At 41.4% G+C, this 19,499-nt stretch overlaps 1 protein-coding gene across 7 annotated transcripts in view; it reads left to right on the forward strand.

Moving 5' to 3' along the window:
* The window catches only part of exd2 (exonuclease 3'-5' domain containing 2), a 72,404-nt gene that overhangs the window by 2,421 nt on the left and 50,484 nt on the right, over window positions 1-19,499 (forward strand). For 6 of the 7 annotated variants that reach the window (XM_059953861.1, XM_059953903.1, XM_059953896.1 and 3 more), the window contains 2 exons: window positions 3,648-4,001; window positions 7,659-7,915. In XM_059953861.1, the coding sequence (XP_059809844.1) occupies window positions 3,660-4,001; window positions 7,659-7,915 (599 nt within the window). In that variant the 5' untranslated portion in view covers window positions 3,648-3,659. Of the gene's footprint in view, window positions 1-3,647; window positions 4,002-7,658; window positions 7,916-19,499 lie in introns of those variants that run through there. The other variant, XM_059953910.1, reaches the window with a different exon arrangement.

Consider the following 19,499-nt stretch of genomic DNA (forward strand, 5'->3'; position numbering starts at 1 on the left):
ACTATCCTTCTTGAGTTTCAGTCCATGCACAGCTCTGCTGCGAGCCCCAACTTGCATCAAACCCATTGTCCCTGTGTTTGCTCATCTACGTTGGCTCCCAACCTAAAGTGCATTTTCATTCATGACTTTTCTGTAACATTTACCAGAACTTAAAACATTCCAAAGTGTTTTATCTTCTCTCTGAACTGATTTTTGTCTTCATATCTCTACTTTTCTGTCCCCCCTCTTTCTTTGACATTGTCCTCGAAATCCACAACATAAAGCCATTCTACTTCAGTCTTCCGTTGTCATCTCTCTGAGACTTAAACAGGACAGACAGCATCTGTGGACAAAGAGTTAATGTCATTACTGAGAAACTTCGAACAGATGGATATTTCAGCTTGCAAGGAAGGGAAGCAATGAGTAGAACAAAGTGAATGTTGGTGATAAGATGGAGACAACATAAACTGGAAGGCATATTGTGCCAATAGAGATTACAAAAGCTTGACAATGATGTCTGGAATATAAAATGCACAAGTATGTGTATGCACAGGTGTAATAAATATTTGCAGCAGCACACAGACACATAGCAAGAGGTAAGAAGGATTCAAAAAACATAAATTATCCACATTTTTTTTACAAGAAAGAACACATAGTAAAAAAAAGTCCATTATGGTCCAAAGTGGCTATAGTGTTGCTATAATGAGATAGAGATTAGGGTTAGTTCCAGAGCCAAATAATTAAAGAGAACTACCTGTTTCAGAACCTGCTGGTTTGAAACTTTAATCTTCTTTATCTCTTGTTCAAACCTAGTCACAAGAAGGTGACATGGTCCAGATGGAGGACGCCCTTCTAATCTGAAGCTGTGTCCTCTGGTCTTGGACAATCCCACCATGGAAAGCATCCTCTCCATATCCACTATATCAAGGCCTTTCATGATTCGATAGGTTTCAGTGAGGTTCCCCTTCATTCTTCTGAATTCCAGTGAATACAGGCCCAGAGCCATCAAACACTCTTCGTATGACAAGCTGTTCAAACGTGGAAACATTTTCATGAACCTCCTTTGAACTCTCTCCAGTTTCAGCACTTCCTTTCTAAGGGGCCCAAAACTGCTCACAGTACTTCGAGTGAGGTCTCACCAGTGTTTAATGAAGTCTTAACATTACATCCTTGCTATTATATTCTAGTCCTCTTCAAATGAATGCTGACATCATATTTACCTTCCTCACCACAGACTTAACCTGCAAATTTACCTTTAGTGAATCCTGCACAGGGACTCCCAAGTCCCTCTACGACTCAGTTTTTTGCAATTTCTCTCCATTTAGAAAGCGGTCAACCCTGTTATTTCTTCTACCAAAGTGCATGACCGTACACTTCACAACACTATTCCATCTGCCATTTCTTTCCCATTCTGCTAATCTAAGTCCTTCTGTAGCCTCTCTACTTCCACAAAACTACCTGCTCCTCCACTTTGTATCGTCTGTAAACTTTGCAACAAAGCCATCATCCAAATCATTGATCTATAACATAAAGAATTGGTCCCAACACAGATCCATGTGGAACACCATTAGTCACCAGCAGCCAACCAGAAAAGGCTCACTTTACTCCCAGTCTTTGCCTGTGGCCAGTCAGCCACTGTTTTATCCATGCCAGATCCTGTAATACCATGGGCTTGTTAACCAGCCTCATGTGGAACCTTGTCAAAAGCCTTCTGAAAATCCAAATCCATCAATCGATTCTCCTTTGTCTATCCTGCTGGTTATTTCTTCAAAGAACTTCAACAGATTTGTCAGGCAAGATTTTCCCTTGGGGAAAGCGTGCTGACTACAGCCTATTTTATCATGTGCCTCCAAGTACCCCAAAACCATGTCCTTAACAATTGACTCCCAACATCTTCCCAACCACTGAGGTCACACTACTTGGCCTACAGTTTCCTTCCTCTGCCTCTCTCCCCTTCTTGAAGAGTGGTGTGACATTTGCAATTTTCCAGTCTTCTGGAAGTATTCCAGAATCTGGTGATTGTCAAAAGATCATTGTAATTGCCTCCACAATCTCTTTCAGAACCCTGGGATATACACTGTCTGGTCCAGGTGACTTTACTTTTTTCAGACCTTTCAGTTTCCCAAGAACTTTCTCCCTAGTAATGGTAATTTCATACATTTCATGACCTCTGATACCCGAAACTTCCACCACATTGCTAGTGTCTTCTACAGTGAAGATTCATGCAAAATACTTATTCAGTTCATGCGCCATTTCCTTGTCCTCTATTACTACCTCTCCAGCATTTTTTCTAGCGATCTGAATTCACTCTCGCCCCTCTTAACATTTATGTATCTGAAGAAACTTTTAGTATCATCTTTAATGTTATTAGCTAGCTTACTTTCATATTTCATTTTTAGTTGTTTTCGATTGGTATTTGAAAGCTTCCCAATCCTCTACGTTCCCACTAATTTTTGCTCTTATTATACGCCTTTTTTTGGGCTTTTGTGTTGGCTTTGACCTCTCTTGTTAGCCACGGTTGTGTCGTCTTTCCTTTAGAATACTTCTTCCTTTTTGAGATGTATATATCCTGTGCCTTCTGAATCGCTTCCAGAAATTCCAGCCATCATTGCTCTGCCATCATTCTTGCCAGTGTCCTCCAATAATTTCTGGCCAACTCCTCTCATGCCTCTGTAATTCCTTTTATTCTATTGTGATACTGATACATCTGACTTTATCCTTTCCTTCTCAAAATTCAGAGTAAATGCTATCATATGATCATTTACTCCTAAGGGTTCTGTTACCTTACTCTCTGGATCAATTCTAGATAATTGATTAATGCCCAAGCCAGAATAGCTGATCCCTTGGTGGCCTCAACCACGAGCTGCTCTAAAAACCCATCTCGTAGGCATCCTAGAAATTACCCCTCTTGGAATCCAGCACCAACCTGGTTTTCCCAATCTACCTGCATATTAAAGTCCCCTATGACTATTGTAGCATTGCCCTTTTAGCATGACTTTCTATCCCACTGTAATTTGTAGACTACATCCTTACTACTGTTTGGATATCTGTATATAACTTCCACCTGGGATATTTTACCCGTGCCGTTTCCTGACTCTATCTAGAATGATCCAATACTTGTGTCACCACTTTCTAATAATTTGATTTCATTTTTTACCAATAGAACAATGGCACCCCCTCTGACTTCCTGCCTGTCTGTTCGATACAATGTGGATCTTAGGGCATTAAGCTCCCAGCTATGATTTTCTTTCGGCTTCAATTCAGTGATGCCTACAACATCATACATGCCAATCTGTAACTGCTACAAGTTCACCTACTTTATTCCGTATACTGCGCAAATTCAAATATATCACTTTTAGTCCTGTATTCACCTTTTTTTGATTTTGTCCACCTTTTATGTTGCAACTCATCCTGTTGACTGCAATTTTGCCCTATCAGCCTCTCCTTGCTAGGAGTCTCACTACGCATTGCCTCTGTTTGCAAACCATTTTAAATGTTTGAGTTTTTTTTGTCTTGTTTCTTTATACGGTTGATAAATTCTCCTGTGAAGTGCCTGCATGAATCACTATGTTAAATGTTATAAAATATAAGTTTATGGGCATCATTTTGTAGGTAGCAGAATTTTGACTCTTCTGGTTTGATTTAAGTGTGGAATGAATTTTCAACAGGACAACTGAACCATGTCTCGGCCACAAGCCCTAGCGCTGACTGCGGCCACGTTACTGGGTACAGCAGTAGGCTGCCTGTATTTGTGGAGGACCCTCAGAAAACCCAAATTGAAGAGGGCTCTAACCAGCCAGAACGGAGAGGTTGTGAACAGACAAAGTAGTTCACCAAACGGTAGTGAGGAAGCCTGTTATCAAACCAGCACAGATCACCCCTCAAATCCAAGTCCACTGGTGCACAAGATACTGGGAGCAGGTGCCTTCGTGGTGGAGTCAGAAGTCGACTGGGATCAAGTGTGGCCACTCGTGAGGGCTGAATTGGACCATTACCCTGTGATTGGAATTGACTGTGAGTGGGTGAGTGTTGCTGGCAATGTCTGTTTTACTCTCATCCTCTTGGTGCTTTGCCTAGCTGCTTACATAGATCCTTCCCACTTCTGAAGCCTATGTTCTTAGTCCCTGATCTTAACACCCATCTCTGCCCACACCACCACCAACAAAGGCATGCTGTACCTTGCTCAGGACTGCAGCTTCCCTCCCATGGATTTCAACTGACATTTATGCAGTCTTCTGCTCACACCGTCTGTATGTCCACTGCAGTTACCTCAGCTGCATTTCACTGTTATACAGTAACCCCTCTCCCCCACTATCCCAAGTCACTGACAGTATGCCCACTGGTTCGAATACAGCTCCTCTGCGCTGTCACCCAGTAACCCCTCTCCTCCACCCCACCCTGTGTTACTGTATGCACAGTAGTGTTAATGGAGCTCCCTACCATTTTGCCAGCACCTCATGTCATTGACTGTATCTTTACTGAAGGTAATAAAATACAGTAATACTGACACATGCTAACAAACATCTTCCACTATTTCTCAATATCCGGAGGTATTGACTTCCTCTCGGCAGATACTAACACAGCCCCCCTAAGCTGACACTCAGGTACCTTCAGAGCTTGAGACAGCTTCATATTGCACTCTGATTATGGTTGATCTGATCTAATTTTCTTTTTTTTGTTCATTTTTGGGATTGGGGTTAAACTGTCAGTACAATGCACTTCTTAAACCACTGCAGTCCTTTTGAAGGTGTTCTCATGGTTTTATCTGGTGCTGAGCTCCAGGACTTAGACCCTGTGATGTACAGTATTTCCAAGTTTGAAATATGTGTAACCCAGAAGGGAAGCGTAGAATCTGATATTCTCATATACCTGATGTCCTTGTCTTGCTTGGTGATCGACTTTGCAGATCAGAGAGATGCTGTCGGAGTGGCCTGGGCTAAGTAACTATTGCGTTTTGCAGATGGCAGATATAATATCTACACTTGGGACTTTCCTTGCTCTTGGACATACCATGACTCTGTTTCGACCACACCTACACCTTCACTTGCCTTGACCATGCCTTCTCAGGGCCTCTGACTCTGCCACCGCTCGCCTTCACTTTCCTCGACTATTTCTCGCCTGTGCCTCTGCCACCACTACCGCTTACCTCTCCATTGTTAGCGTTAATTGTCATTGATAAAGTGTTATCATTCAGTTATTTAGTAGTTCTCTTTGTTTTGTTTTTTGCCACCAACAAGTAGGTGCTGGGTATCACCAGCAACATCTTAAACTGTTAACTTCGAAGTAGAAGTTGTGAAGAATTTGATACCTTGAAATTCTTCATAGCTTGTAACTTGTTGAGGTAGTGAAATTGTTTCATTTTCACTCTAGACCGTTTCTAGTGTCTCCAAGTCTGATTGCTTGAAACTGCAGTAAGCAAAACAGTTCTGAATTGTCTTGCTGCTTATTTCCTGGCAACTATCAGTAACAAAAAATTCTGCTTTTTGAACACGAACTCATGGATCTGATGTTATTTTAAAGACGTTTCACTCAAAGCATGATGTTGCATCTAACAGCCCCAGACGTGCCGCGATTAACACAAGTTAGAAACTGTCAGCAACAGACTCCTGCCCCAATTAAGCGGATATTGTCCAAAATAAATGGAGGGAATCCCACCTATTTTCTCATTTAGTTTTCATTCTCTAAAAGTTGTCCCAAATAAGCAGCTGTCCTGATTAACCAATGGCCCAATTAATCAGATTCCACTGTACTTCTTATTATAATTTATAGGTATATCTTGTGTATTGTTCAGTTCTGCTATCGTAAAACAAATTTCATGACATATCTCAGTGATAATAAGCCTGATTCTGAGGCCTAAACCCATAATCTTTTGTCTTGGGCAGAAACATGACCCACAGTTACACAGCTGATATTATCATGGTCAATATCTCTGAATATCTACAAATATATATGGAAACTCAGCTGAAATGGTCAGAGAAGCAAGTTAATTTAAACCTTTACTCATAGAATTTAGCAAAGCAAGTAACTCTTGATAACAAACAATCCTGTAGGTCTGGTGTTAATTTATAGATGGATGAAACACTAATTTTTGATTACAGATGTAGGTAGATCTTTGTGATTTAGTCAGCTCTTACCTGATGCCCAGTGTTAGAGAATTGGAAATGGGGAAAGGGACTATCCAGCCTTTCAAGCCTGCAGCCCCTTCATTAAGATCATGATTTTCTAAGATTAGAAATGCCATTCCACCTGCCTACTAACCATTAACTTTTGTCTTCGGTCTCTGCTATAAATTCAGTTCCCTAGGAACCAATATGTAACTGAACCAGATTATGGGTATCTTTGGCATCTAATGACTGAGTTAGACTTCAGAACTTGTATTTTCTCCCTCAACAAGAAGGCCTACATCCATCTTCTTAATCTGTCTGTTTAGAGATGTATCATAAATTCGACTATTCTAGCATTCACTTTTGTAAGCATTAACTCATCCAAAATTCTGCTGCCTGTAATCTAACTCATGATAAGTCCCTGTAAATGCCTCCCTGTATTGACTTTCATTCCATCAATGCCCCAGTCTTAGAATTTTCACTGTTGCATTCAAAATCTTCTCCCTTTTTCTTCTCCTCAATGTATGTAGTTCTCCAGTCCTACAGCTGTCAGGTTTCTGTAGCCATCTAGTCCCAATGCTTTTTGTACGTTTGATTTCCTCTCAGTGAGTTGTATGACTTTGGATTTTCAGACACTAAACTCTGGCATTCCATTGGTGAACTTTGCCAATATCTTTCTTTTGTAATTTAAGATCATGGCTTGGTTTTGCTTATCCATGGTTCAATGTGAGATCTTGTTTGAAAGCACTGCTGTGAAGTAGATGACAAGTGAAATGGATCCATCATCAGAGATCCTCACCGCTCAGGTCATGCTCTCTCCTCACTGCTGCTATCTAGTAGAAAGTACAGGTGCCTTAGGACCCACACCACCTAGTTCAGAAACAGTTACTACGCTTCAACCATCAACCATCTTGAGTAAAAGGGGGTAACTACACTCATTTGCCCCATCAATGAAATGTTTCGTCAACTGATCATCTTACTTGGAGGATTCTTTATCTCATGTTCTCATTATTTATCACTATTTCTACTTATTTGAATTTGCACAATTCACTATCTTCTGCACTCTGATCTTTCATTGTTATTGTAGTTACTAGTCTATAGATTTGCAGGGTATGCCCACAAGAAGATGAATCTTTGGGTTGTATATAGTGACATACATATACTTTGATAATAGGCTTACTTTGTATTTTGAAGTGGATAGCGATATGGCACCAGAGAGTGGTGACTCGTTGCAAGCTGCTTTCTGCTGACCCATTCATTTACCAGGTGCATTGTGAAAGTTCACTACAAAATATGAATGCAAATTGTGATATATTTTGGAAACTATGTGTTTCATGATGAATGTTGAACATGTTGATCTGAATGTGTTGAAGAGTGAGCTGATTTTTCTCTTGAAAAACAAACATAACTGCAAATACCAGAATCTGAATCAAAACTAGAAATACTGGAAGAACTTGGCCAGTCTTTTCTGCAGATATTGTTTTCCTGATTTTTCTCTTGATTGCTTTAAACTTTGTGTTTAATTCTGGAATTCTTGACGTATTTTATTTTCTCTATCTCTAAAATGTTTTCCAGGTTTCTATGAAGGGAAAGGCAAACCCTGTGTCTCTCCTTCAGATTGCCTCCTATAGTGGCTCGTGCCTTCTCATCCGCATGCCCCAGATGATCAGGAATAGTTCTTTGTTACCAAAGACTTTACTACGTGTGCTGGGGGATGACAATATACTAAAGGTTGGTGTTGACTGTTTTGAAGATGGCTGCCGGTTGCTCCGTGATTACTGTGTCACAGTCAAGGGCTGCTTGGATTTGCGATATTTGGTTACACAACAGAGGTTAGTAGTGGCTTAAATTGTAGATTGTTCAGATTATGTGTTCAGATAATGAAAGTTCAAGGATTTATTTGAAATACAGGCAGTCCCCGGGTTACGAATGAGTTCCATTCCTGAGTCCATCTTTAAGTCAGATTTGTACGCAAGTTGGAACAAGTACATCTGGTATTATTTAGCATCAGTCAAACGTTTGTCTTAGTATATAGTGTATACTTTACCTTTCCATGCATATAAAACACTTAAGAAACATATGTATTCCAATAATTAAACCACTGCATTGCTTAGTAATAATTGTAGCTTTCATCGGGGCAGGACCTTTCACATGCTCCATTATTCTCACTTTATCCTTTAAAATTGTTTCAATCGTTGACTGACTGTAGCCTAAGGCTTTTCCAATGACCGATAATGGTTTCACCTCTTCCAATCGCTTTATTATTTCCACTTTATTTTCAATCATGATCGTTTCCCGTCAATGGAACAGAAACACTGCGGGCGGTGGGTCCTGAGCTCCACCGGGTCCTAAGAACCACCGCACTGAATTCCCTGGGTCCTAAAGTCCACTGCATTGAGATCGGTTAAATGGGACAAGTGGGGGCTGTGCTGGGTTTGGGTATTAGATCCTCCACAATATTCCGCGTGGGAATTTAAACTGGAGGTGGCAGTGTTTTTTTTACGAGGTCAAGTTGCGCGCTCGACATCCACCCGGCACAGATGGAGAGCGCGCTTGGGAGTGGTCTGTCTCTGGACAAACTCGGGAACCTCTGTTCTCGAGCCTGGCGCTGATCTCACTGTGCCACCAGCTGACCGGAAAAGAGGGGGGGGAAATTCAGGCTGAATCTTGCTAAGAAAAATTTAAGCCAAATACAAAGTTATACTCTCAACACAGTGTCAACGGCAACAACTTAAAATGGCGGATGGCGTTGCGATCCGACTTAAAATGGCGGGCGGCATTCTCCTTCCTCAATTCGTAAGTGCGAGTTGTTCGTAAGTCGGACGTTCATAACTCAGGGACTGCCTGTATATGGATAGATAGAAACAATTTTCCTTGAAGTACAGGACAAGTAAGGCTATAAAATTTCTGGATTGAGGACATCATGTAGAACAAGAAAACAGGTGAGTTTGAATGAAGAGAGTAAGAATACAGATTATTTATGACATAATGTAATGGCAGAAGAGTCTCTAGAGGGGAGGTTCCCAACTTGGGGCCCACGAACCCCTCAGTTAATGGTCCAGGTCCATTATAAAAATGGTTGGGAACCTTTGCAGAAGAGGCTCTTTCCTGTTTGTTTAGTATTTTTGTTGAATTGTATACTTCCTATTTGCCTGTGAGTTTGTTTTCTGCTAGTAAAGTGACTTAATTTCTTTTCCCCTTCAAGGTAATAGAACATAGAACAGTACAGGCCCTTCGGCTCACAATGTTGTGTCGACCTTTTAGCCTACTCTAAGATCAATTTAGCTCTGCCCTCCCACATAGCCTTGTGTTTTTCTTTCATCCATATGATTATCTGAGAGTCCCTTAAATGCCTCTAACATATCTTCCTCCATCATCACCACCACTAGCAGTGCGTTCCACACACTTGTCACTCTGTGTAAATAAATAAGTAACACTTGCCTCTAAGATCTTCTATACTTTCCTCCAATCACCTTAAAATTGTGCTCCTTCATAGTAGCCATTTTCAGCCGGTGGAGAGGAGGTCTCTGGCTGCCCACACTATTCTGATTTTATACACTTCTATAAAGTCACATCACATCATCCTTCACTCCAAGGAGAAAAACTCTAGCTGGCTTAACCTATCCATCTAAGACATGATCTCCAATCCAGGCAGCATCTTGGTAAATCTTCTCTGCACCCTCTCTAAAACTTCCATATCTTTCCTATAGTAAGGTGACCAGAACTGAATATAATACTCCAAGTTTAGTCTGACCAAGAGGTTTAAGGAACTGCAATATTAGCTCACGGCTCTTGAGCTCAGTCCCCTGACTAATGAAGGCCAAAACACCATACGCCTTTTTAACCCCCTCACAACTTGTGCAGCAACTTTGAGGGATCTTTGCACATTGACCCCAAGATCCCCCTGTTCCTCTACACTGCTAAGTATCTGCCATTAAGCTTCTACTCAACCTTCCAAAATGTATCACATCCCACTTTTCCAGGTTGATCTCTGTCTGCCACTTACTTCTCAGCCCAGTTGTGCATCCTATCCCATTATAACCTAAGACAACCTTCTACACTTTCCACAACACTGCCATGGGCAGCACAGTAGCTTAGCAGTTAGCACGTCAATTTGCAGTGCCAGCAACCTGGGTTCAATTCTTGCTGCTGTCTGTAAGGAGTTTTTATATTCTCTTGGTGACAACGTGGGTTTCTTGGGGGTGCGGTTTCCTCACATATTCCAAAAATGTACATGTTAGTAGGTCATCTAGGTGTAATTGGGCAGTGTGGGCGGGAGTGGCCTGTTAGCATGCTGTGTCTCTCAATATAAAATGTTTAAAAACCACTAACTTTGCTGTCATCTGTAAGCTTACTAACCTACCCTTCCACTTTCTTATCCAAGTCATTTATAAAATTGCAAAGAGCAATTCTCCCAAAACACAATCCTTTGGAGCATTGTCGTCACCAACTAACTTGACTTGGAAAATTTTCACTCGTTCCTTAATTGTTGTTTATTTGTGCATAAGGAGGTCAGCATGGCTCCTTTTACCAAACTGTTCTGAAGTTTGAACAGAGAAATGCTATTTTTTTAAATACAGAATTGATTTGCAGTTACAGCTGTTGACCAGTTGGTAACCTTGTGTATGTTCAGATTTCTTATTTTCAATCACCATTCACAGTGTAGTTGTTAAAAGTCAGTGGAACCTATTAGCTAACAACCGAAGATACTTTGAAGTTTGTAAAGTAATTGTCCCCTAGTTGATGCATGTGTCTTGCATCCTTCAGTTACATCCTTATCTTGTCTCCAGATGCAAAGTAGCTCCATTCCCCTGCTGTTAAGAGGAAGCTATGCTCTTCAAAGACCAATCTTGCCTGGGCTAATTGCACATTGTCTATGTTCTATGCTTGTCTAGACATTATCTTAACCCTCATCCTGTGCAACTTCACCGGTTCCCAGGGAGAATATGCTCCACCTACAACCACCCTTTGCCTTCTGAGGGCTAGCCAATTCTGATTAAATGCTGCTAAGATTTCCTTGATCCCATGCCTCCTGACTTCCTAAGTGAGTCTACCATGTGGAACCTTGTCAGACTATGCTTCTCCAAATGCTCCATTTGTAGGAATCTAACCAATAATTTGTTCACCGTCGAAGTAGGACTCACTAGTTGAGAATTCCCAGGATTATTCCTGCTACCTTTCTTGAACAACATTTGCCACCCTCCAATCTTTTGGTAATAACCCTGTGGCCAGTGAGGATGCAAAGATCATCATGAAAGGTGTAGCAACCTCCTCCCTCACTTCTTGCAGTAACCTGGGGTATATCCCACCCATCCCTGAGGAATTTTTCTAAATGTTTTTTTTTAAAGTTCCAGCACATCCTCCTCCTTAAGGTTGACATGTTCCAACATCAGCCTATTTTTTTCTTTGCTGTCCTCACATTTGTCAATGTTTTTCTCACCGGTGAATGTTGAAGCAAATTATTCATTATAGATCTGCCTTGCCACCAACTCCAGGTACATATTGGTCCTATCCTCACTAGTCATCCTTCTGTTTTCCAAATACCTGTGGAATGCTTTGGGGTTTTCTTTAATTCTATTCGCCAAGGCTTTCTCACGTCACCTCCTAACTCTCCTGTCCATTCTTCAGCTCCTTACCGATGACCTTGAAAGTCTGTAGGGCCCTGACTGATCCTTGCTTTCTAAGCCTTGTGTATGCTTCCTCCTTCCTCTTGACTAGATGTTCTACATCTCATGTTATGGTTCCATTCTTTCCTTTCCTTTTAATGGGCCAAACCTATCTAGAACCACATGCAAGTGCTCCCTAAACAACATCCACATTTCTGTTGTGCATTTTCCTGAAAACATGTTCCCAGTTACACTCCCAATTTCCTGCCAAACAGCATCATAATTTGTCCACCCCCAATTAATACTTTCCCTTGCCATCTGCTTTTATCCCTGTCCAAGACTATTTACTGATTCTGAAACAGAAATTAGTTTCTTTAAATGGAGATAACTAATTAAATTTAATTGGTGGTGGATCCAGAAGTGGTCAATTTTATATTAATGGATATTCTTGCTTCTGTCACTTCCATATGCCTTTTGTGCATGTTTTGAAAGGGAGAATAGCACTATGGGAATCCCCACAGTGTCTGGCATCTGATCTCTTCTGGAGGCCAATATCAGAACATCCTCTCTAAGGCATCAGTCCCTGATGATGTACCTCACAAGGTACTAAACACCTGTGCCACTCAACAGGATGGAGTGTTCAAGGACATCATTAATCTTGCACTGCTGCAATCAGATATTCCCACCTGCTTCAAAAGAGCATCAATCAAGTGGTAAGAACATTGACTCTTGCCTGATAGCACTCACATCCACTGTGATGAAGTGCTTTGAGAAGTTGGTCATAGCTAGAATTAACTTCTGTCTGAGCAAGGACCTGGAACCACTGCAATTTGCCAACTGCCACAACAGGTCTATAGTGAATGCAATCTCAATGGCTCTCCACTGAGCTTTGGAGCAATTAGACAGCAGCCAAAAATATGTCAGGCTTCTGATTATTGATAACAGCTTGACTTTCAGTACTATCATTTCCTCAAAACTAATCAATAAGCTTCAAGACCTTGGCCTTCGTACATCCTTGTGCAATTGGATCCTCAATTTCCTCACTTGTAGACCTCAGTCAGTTCAGATTGGCAGCAACGTCTCTTCTTCATCAGCAGAAGGCTACGTGCTTAGCCACCTGCTCAACTCACTTGTACACTTAAGACTGTGTGGCTAAGCGCAGCTGCAAAACCATATTCAAGTTTGCTGATGACACCACTGTCATAGACTGAATCAAAGGTGGCCACAAATCAGCATACAGGAGGGAGATTGAAAATCTGGCTGAGTTGTGCCATAACAAAAACCTGTTGCTAAATGTCGGCAAGACCAAGGAGCTGATTATTGATTTCTGGAGGAGGAAAATGGAGGGTCATGAGCCAGTCCTCATCAGAGGTGAAGAGGGTCAGCGCCTTTAAATTCCTCAGTGTTATCATTTTGGAGGACCTGTCCTGGGCTCAGCACATAAGCATGGTTATGAAGAAAGCATAGCAGCACCTCAACCTCCTTAAGAGTTTGTGAAGATTTGGCATTGCATCTTAAATTTTGACAAGCATCTGTAGATGTGTCTTTTGCCTGTTAGGGTTTTGTTTGACCAGTCAAGGTTGTTGACCCTGAGCTGAATCCCTGAACCTGGAGGATCGGGAACCACTCTTAGGTCTGGCCTCTACCCTTTGACCTGTTTGGCATGGATGACCCTACCAAGAGCCAAAGCATAAAGCCTTTGATCCAGCCAGAATATCTCACCGGGTTACTGAGGCATGCAAACCTCCAAACCATTACAAGGTTGTGATCCTCTTGGAGGTCTTTAAATGTGTATTGGAAAGTATATTGACTGGCTACATCACAGCCTGGAATGGAAACACCAATGTCTTTGTACAAGAAATCCTATAAGAAGTAGTGGATACAACCCAGTGCATCACGGTTAAAGCTCTCCTCACCATTGAGTACATCTACATAAAGTATTGTCACAGAAAAAGCAACATCCATCATCGGGGACCCCCACCACCCAGATCACAATCTCTTCTCACTATTGCCATCAGGAAAAAGGTACAAGAGCCTTGGGACTTTCACCACCAGGTTCAGGAGTGGTTATTACCTCTCAATCATCAGGCTTTTGAACCAAAGGGGGTAACTTCTGTGTTTCACTTGCCCGTCAATGAAATGTTTCTTCTGCATATGAGCTCACTTGATAGGACTTCTCAGCTCATGTTAGTGATATTTATTGCTTATTTATTTATTATTTAGAGCATAGAAAATTGCAACGCGGGAACAGGCTATTTGGCCCAGAGTGTTGTGCCAAACTGGCTTAAAGACAATTCACTAATCCCTCCTACCTCCACCATGTCCATATCCCTCTATCTTCCTTACATCCATGTGCCTATCCAAACATTTCTTTAAAGCCTCTAATGTATCTCCCTTTACCACCATACCATGCAGTGCATACCTGGCATCCATGGATCTCTGAGTAACAAACTTGCCCCTCACATCCACCTTGAACGTACCACCTCTCACCTTCAATGAATGCTCTCCAATATTATACATTTCAACCCTGGGAAAAAGAGACTCTCTGTCCACTCTATCTTGGTATCTCATAACTCTGTGAATTTCTATCAGAACCTCCTCTCAGCCTTTGGTGCTCCAGAGAAAATAACTCAAGTTTGTCCAGACTTCCATGATGGCACGTGCCCTCTAAACCAGGCATCCTGGTAAACTATTTCTGCACCCTCTCCAAAACCTCACCAGCCTTTTTATAAAGGGGTGACTAGAACTGTAAGCAACATTCCAGATGTGCCCTAACCAGAGTTTTATAAAGTTACTACATAATCTCTTACTTTTTGAGCTCAATTCCTCGAGCAATAAAACAAGCATTCCATAAGCCGTCTTAATCACTTTATCAATCTGTGTAGTCACTTTCAAGGAGTTATGAACTTGGATCCCTAGATCTCTCTGCTCTGCAACACTGGTAAGGATCTTAACCAATGTGCTGTCTACTTGCATTTGCCCTACCAAGGTGCAACCCCTCATATATCTAGGTTAAACTCTATTGGTCATTTCTCAGCCCACATGGAGAACATCCACTGCCCTACCCTCATCAAACTCTCTTGTCACCTTGTCAAAAAAACTCAGGTTGGTAAGGCACAACCTGTCATGCACAAAGCCATGCTGGTGCTCTCTAATTAGGCCATGGGTTTCGAAATACTCATATATCCTATACCTAAGAATTTTCTCCAGTAATTTCCCTACAATTGACATGGAAGTCACTGGTCTATAGTTCACAGTATTTTCTGTCATTCGCTTCTTGAGAAGGGAAACTTGAGAAGTACAACATTAGCCATTCACCAGTCCTCCAAGATCCCACTTTTGTCGTTGGAGAAGACGAGAGAATACTGGTCAAGGGCCCAGAAATTTCGTATCTTGCCTCATTCAATAACCTGGGGTAAATTCCATTAGGCCCAGGGACTTGTAACCTTAATACTCATTAGGAGGCCCAACACTGCTTCCTCCTCGACCCCTAAATGCCCTAATCTATTTATGTACTCAGCACTAATCTCCTGGTCCTCCATGCCCTTTTACTTGGTAAATACTGAAGCAAAGTACTTAGTAAATACTTCACTTGCATTCTCTGCTTCCAAGCAAATGCTTCCCCCTCTATCCTTGAGTGGTCCCATGCTCTCCCTCGTTATCCTCTCGCTCTTGATGAATGTATAGAATGCCTTGGAATTCACCTTATTCCCACTTGCCAGGGATTTCTCATGTTCCCTCCTGGCTTTCCTAATTCTCTTCTTTAGTTTTTTCCCCTGGTTTCTTTGTACTCGTGTTTCATTTGATCCTGATTTCTGAAACTTTACAGACTTTTCCTTTTTCTTCTTGACTAAATTCATCACCTCTCTGGACATCCAAGGTTCTCTCATCTTTCCATCCCCATCCGTCCTTCTAACAGGGGCATACCTTTCCTGTACACTGCAATTGATCTTTAAACACTCTCCACGCCTGATAACCAACTTGCACAGTTTGTTTTCTTTTTGCATACTTGTTGAACGCCCAAGTTGGTGTAGTCTTGTAATGAGTTGATTATGCTTAGCATTCTATGGAGTATGTCTGCAAGAAATTGAATCTTCAGGTTCCATGTGGTGACGTATATGTACTTTAATAATAAATATACTTCTAACTTTGAGCACCAGCGATTTCCTCAATGCTAATTAATAAGCTTCAAAATTTGGGCTTCTGTATTTCCCTTTGCAACTGGATCCTCAACTTTCTCATCTGGAGACCACAGTCAGGCTGGATCGATAATAACATCTCCTTGCTGACAGTCAACACAGATGCACCTCAGGTTTGCATGCTTAGCCCAGTGCTCTTCTCTCTCTGCATTCATTACTCTGTTTCTAGACAGAGCTCAAATGTCATCTATAAATTTGCTGATGAAATAACTCTTGGCAGAATCTCAGATGGTGATGAAGAGGCATACAGGAGCGAGATTAATCGACTGGTTGATGTCACAATACTCGTTGTCAGCAATACCAAGGAATTGATTCCAGACTCCAGGAAAGGAAAGTCAGGAGAACGCACACCAGTCCTCTTTGAAGAGTTAGTGGAAAGGGTGACAGTGAAGAGGATTCTGATTGATTTTGATATGGAGGCCCTGATGTGCAGGAACAAAACAAGCTACAGAGTTTGTGTACTAGCCAACTTTGTCACTGGCAGAGCCCACCCTATCATCAAGAAAATCTTCACAAGATAGTGCCCCAAGAAGGTGACATAATCATTAAGAAATGTCTTCACAGTACGTGCCTTCTTCTCATGACTGCAACAAGGGAAGAGGTACAGGAGCCTGAAAATCTGTACTCAACATTTCAGGAACAGTTTCTTCTCTTCCACCATCAGATTTCTGAATGGTTTATGAAAACTACCTCAGTATTCCACTTTTGCAAAATTTATTTATATTTTGTAACCTATCATAATTTTTATGTCTAGCACTGTTTTGCGGTCAGTGATGATAAACCTAATCGCGATTCTGATTACCCTCACTCTATTTGTAGCCAATAATGAGACCTAGTATCTCACAACAGAAGTTAGCAGCTGAACAACTTGAAATGGCTTCTTCCAGGCTTTGGGTGCCAGTTTTCTTGATTGACTTCTGTTGGATCTAGCTGCTTAATTCATAGATTAGCCTGTTCAATTAATTTTTTTTTTCAGTTTAACAATTAATTTTCTGATTGTGTTATATACGATTACCTGTATACAAGTAACTGCATTATGCTTCCTAGTGGTAATAGTATGTCTATGCAAGTTCAGTGTGTCCCCCAGTGCAGGAGTTCCCAACCTGGTGTCCACGTACCTCTTGCTTAATGGGATTGATCCATGGCATAAAAAAGGTTGGGAACCTTTACCCTAGTGGTATATTATTGGTATCATTCTGGAAGCTTCTTGATACTACGTTATTTGAATAATAGCTTTCTAATTGGTTAATTCACTATAAATTTGTATGCAATTTTCCTTATCTAGGTATAAAAATAGCTGCTCTGTGGTAGGCACCATCCTAGTTTTACTTTCTCTCTCTGCTTCAACCTCCCACTACAGTCGGCCCTCCTTATCCGTGAGTTCCGCATGCAAGAATTCAACCAACCGCGAAGTGAGAAAACCCGCAAGTACTCTTCCAGCACTTGTTGTTCGAGCATGTACAGATTTTTTTTCTTGTCATTATTACCGAACAATGCAGTATAACAACTATTTACATAGCATTTACATTGTATTAGGTATTATAAGTAATCTAGAGATGATTTAAAGTATACGGGAGGATGTGTGTAGCTTATTGTGGATCGGGATTGAAAAAAATCGGAAGTTCTCTTACTAATTAAGTTGCAACAGGTACATCTGGTATTATCCGCTAGATAGTGTCAGTTAGTCAAAAATTTGTCTTAGTATATAGTATATATTTTACCTTTCTATGCAGATAAAACACTTAAGAGCATATGTTTCAGCGCCGGGCTAGGGAACAGAAGTTCTTGAGTTTGGTCCAGTGACAGATCGCTGCAGAGGGCGCTCTCCATTCGCGACTGGTTGATGTGGAGGATCAAAAACCCAAAACCCCAAATCCCAATAATTAAACCACTGCGTTGCTTAGTACTAATTGTAGCTTTCATCAGGGCAGGGCCTTCCTCACTTTATCCTTTAAAATTGTTCCGATCGTTGACTGACCTCGGCCTAATGCTTTTCCAATGACCGATGGTGTTTCACCTCTTTCCAATCGCTTTATTATTTCCACTTCGTTTTCAATCGTGATTGTTTTCGTGAACAGAAACACTGTGGATTCAGAGCTGCGCCGCCGGGCCCTAATGTCTACCGCACTGAGACAGGTTGAATAAGGGACTTGAGCAACCGCGTTTTTCGGTATCCGCGAGGGGTCCCGGTACCAATCCTTTGCGGATAAGGAGGGCCGACTGTATTCATTTTCAATTTCCCTTTGTTTTATCAACACTTAATAAAGTGATTGTAAGCAACAAGTTTTATGCCTCTTTACTGTCTTCTGAAAGAACCTTTGAAAATATCAGGATCCAACACTTCCTTTATATTTCTTAAGCTACTTTATTCATCTTCTGTTTATAATTAAGCAGTATTGTTGAAGTGTTTTGTATGCTTGATAGGTTCAATGGCACTGTACTATACTTCCAGTAATTGTAGCATTCTTTCTTTTGCCTCCTTTGCTGTCTGCACATTAAAGTGGGCTATTTCTGCTGTTTCTCCACTGTTGGCTGCCTGTTTCTGAGATCAAATGGAGAAATCTCTACCCTGCTCTTCTTTGAATATAGTGCTGCTGGGTGCTTGTTTTATGTGTCGATGGGGTATCAGCTCAATGCTTCGTTCCAAAGGTTGACCTAACAATGTGGTACTGCTTTGGAATGTAAGCTTTGATTTGTCATTTATTGCATCGTAGGTTGAGTGTTTCACCTCCGAGGTCAGTTTTAAAACCTCTTTCTATTTTTCATCTAGATCATTGGCAGAATAGAGCAGCTACCTCACAGTACCAGAGGCCTGACTTCCAGTGTTGTTTTTGAATTTGCGTATTCTCCCTTTGGCTACACTAGAGCTCTACTTTCCTCCCATATGTCAAAGTTTGGTAGCTTGAGTGGCCACTGAATATATACTGCTAGTGTGTCATTGGGTGCTGGAAGATGAAACATATTGATTGGATGGGTGGCTGAAGGCAGTGCAGGTTCTCTTGACTGAAGATCCTGTCTCCGTGCTCCATCTCTGTAGGATGCTTTCATATGGTGACACTCCCATATCCCTGCTGCCCTTGCTTGTTAAGGTGATAGTATTTGTGGGCCTAGAAGAAGCCATTGAAGGAGCAGCTGTTGAGTAACTGTAATGAGTTTGAGGGGTTATACATATTACAGTGCGATTCTAAGTGACAGAGGGAATAAATTTTCAGAGTAATGGATGGAATTTCAATTAAGTAGGTCCTTAAGTTGCATGTTCTTAATGTGGAAAGTGTTCTGGACATTCCTGATTGTTTTGTTGTGGACTGTTAAGAGTTTGGGAGATTACTCACTGCAGAATAGCCAGTTTACAATCTGTTCTCTTGATATTTAGTTGGTTCTTTTGTTGACGATAAGGGGTTGGGGTGGGCAACCATGATTATACTGTTGGTAATTGGACTCTGTCATGCTGGTAGATTGTGAGGTGAAGTGTACATCTTATTGTACAAGCAATACAGTAGTCTTAAAACAGCAGCATGGAAGCTGTCCTTGCGCCTGGTTGTATGAGCTGTACAAGCTGTATGAGCTTATGTATCGTGTGTCTGATAAGAGGGAGAGGAGAGAATGTCTAG

Source organism: Hypanus sabinus, chromosome 2, assembly GCF_030144855.1.
Source record: "Hypanus sabinus isolate sHypSab1 chromosome 2, sHypSab1.hap1, whole genome shotgun sequence".
Taxonomy (NCBI): domain Eukaryota; kingdom Metazoa; phylum Chordata; class Chondrichthyes; order Myliobatiformes; family Dasyatidae; genus Hypanus; species Hypanus sabinus.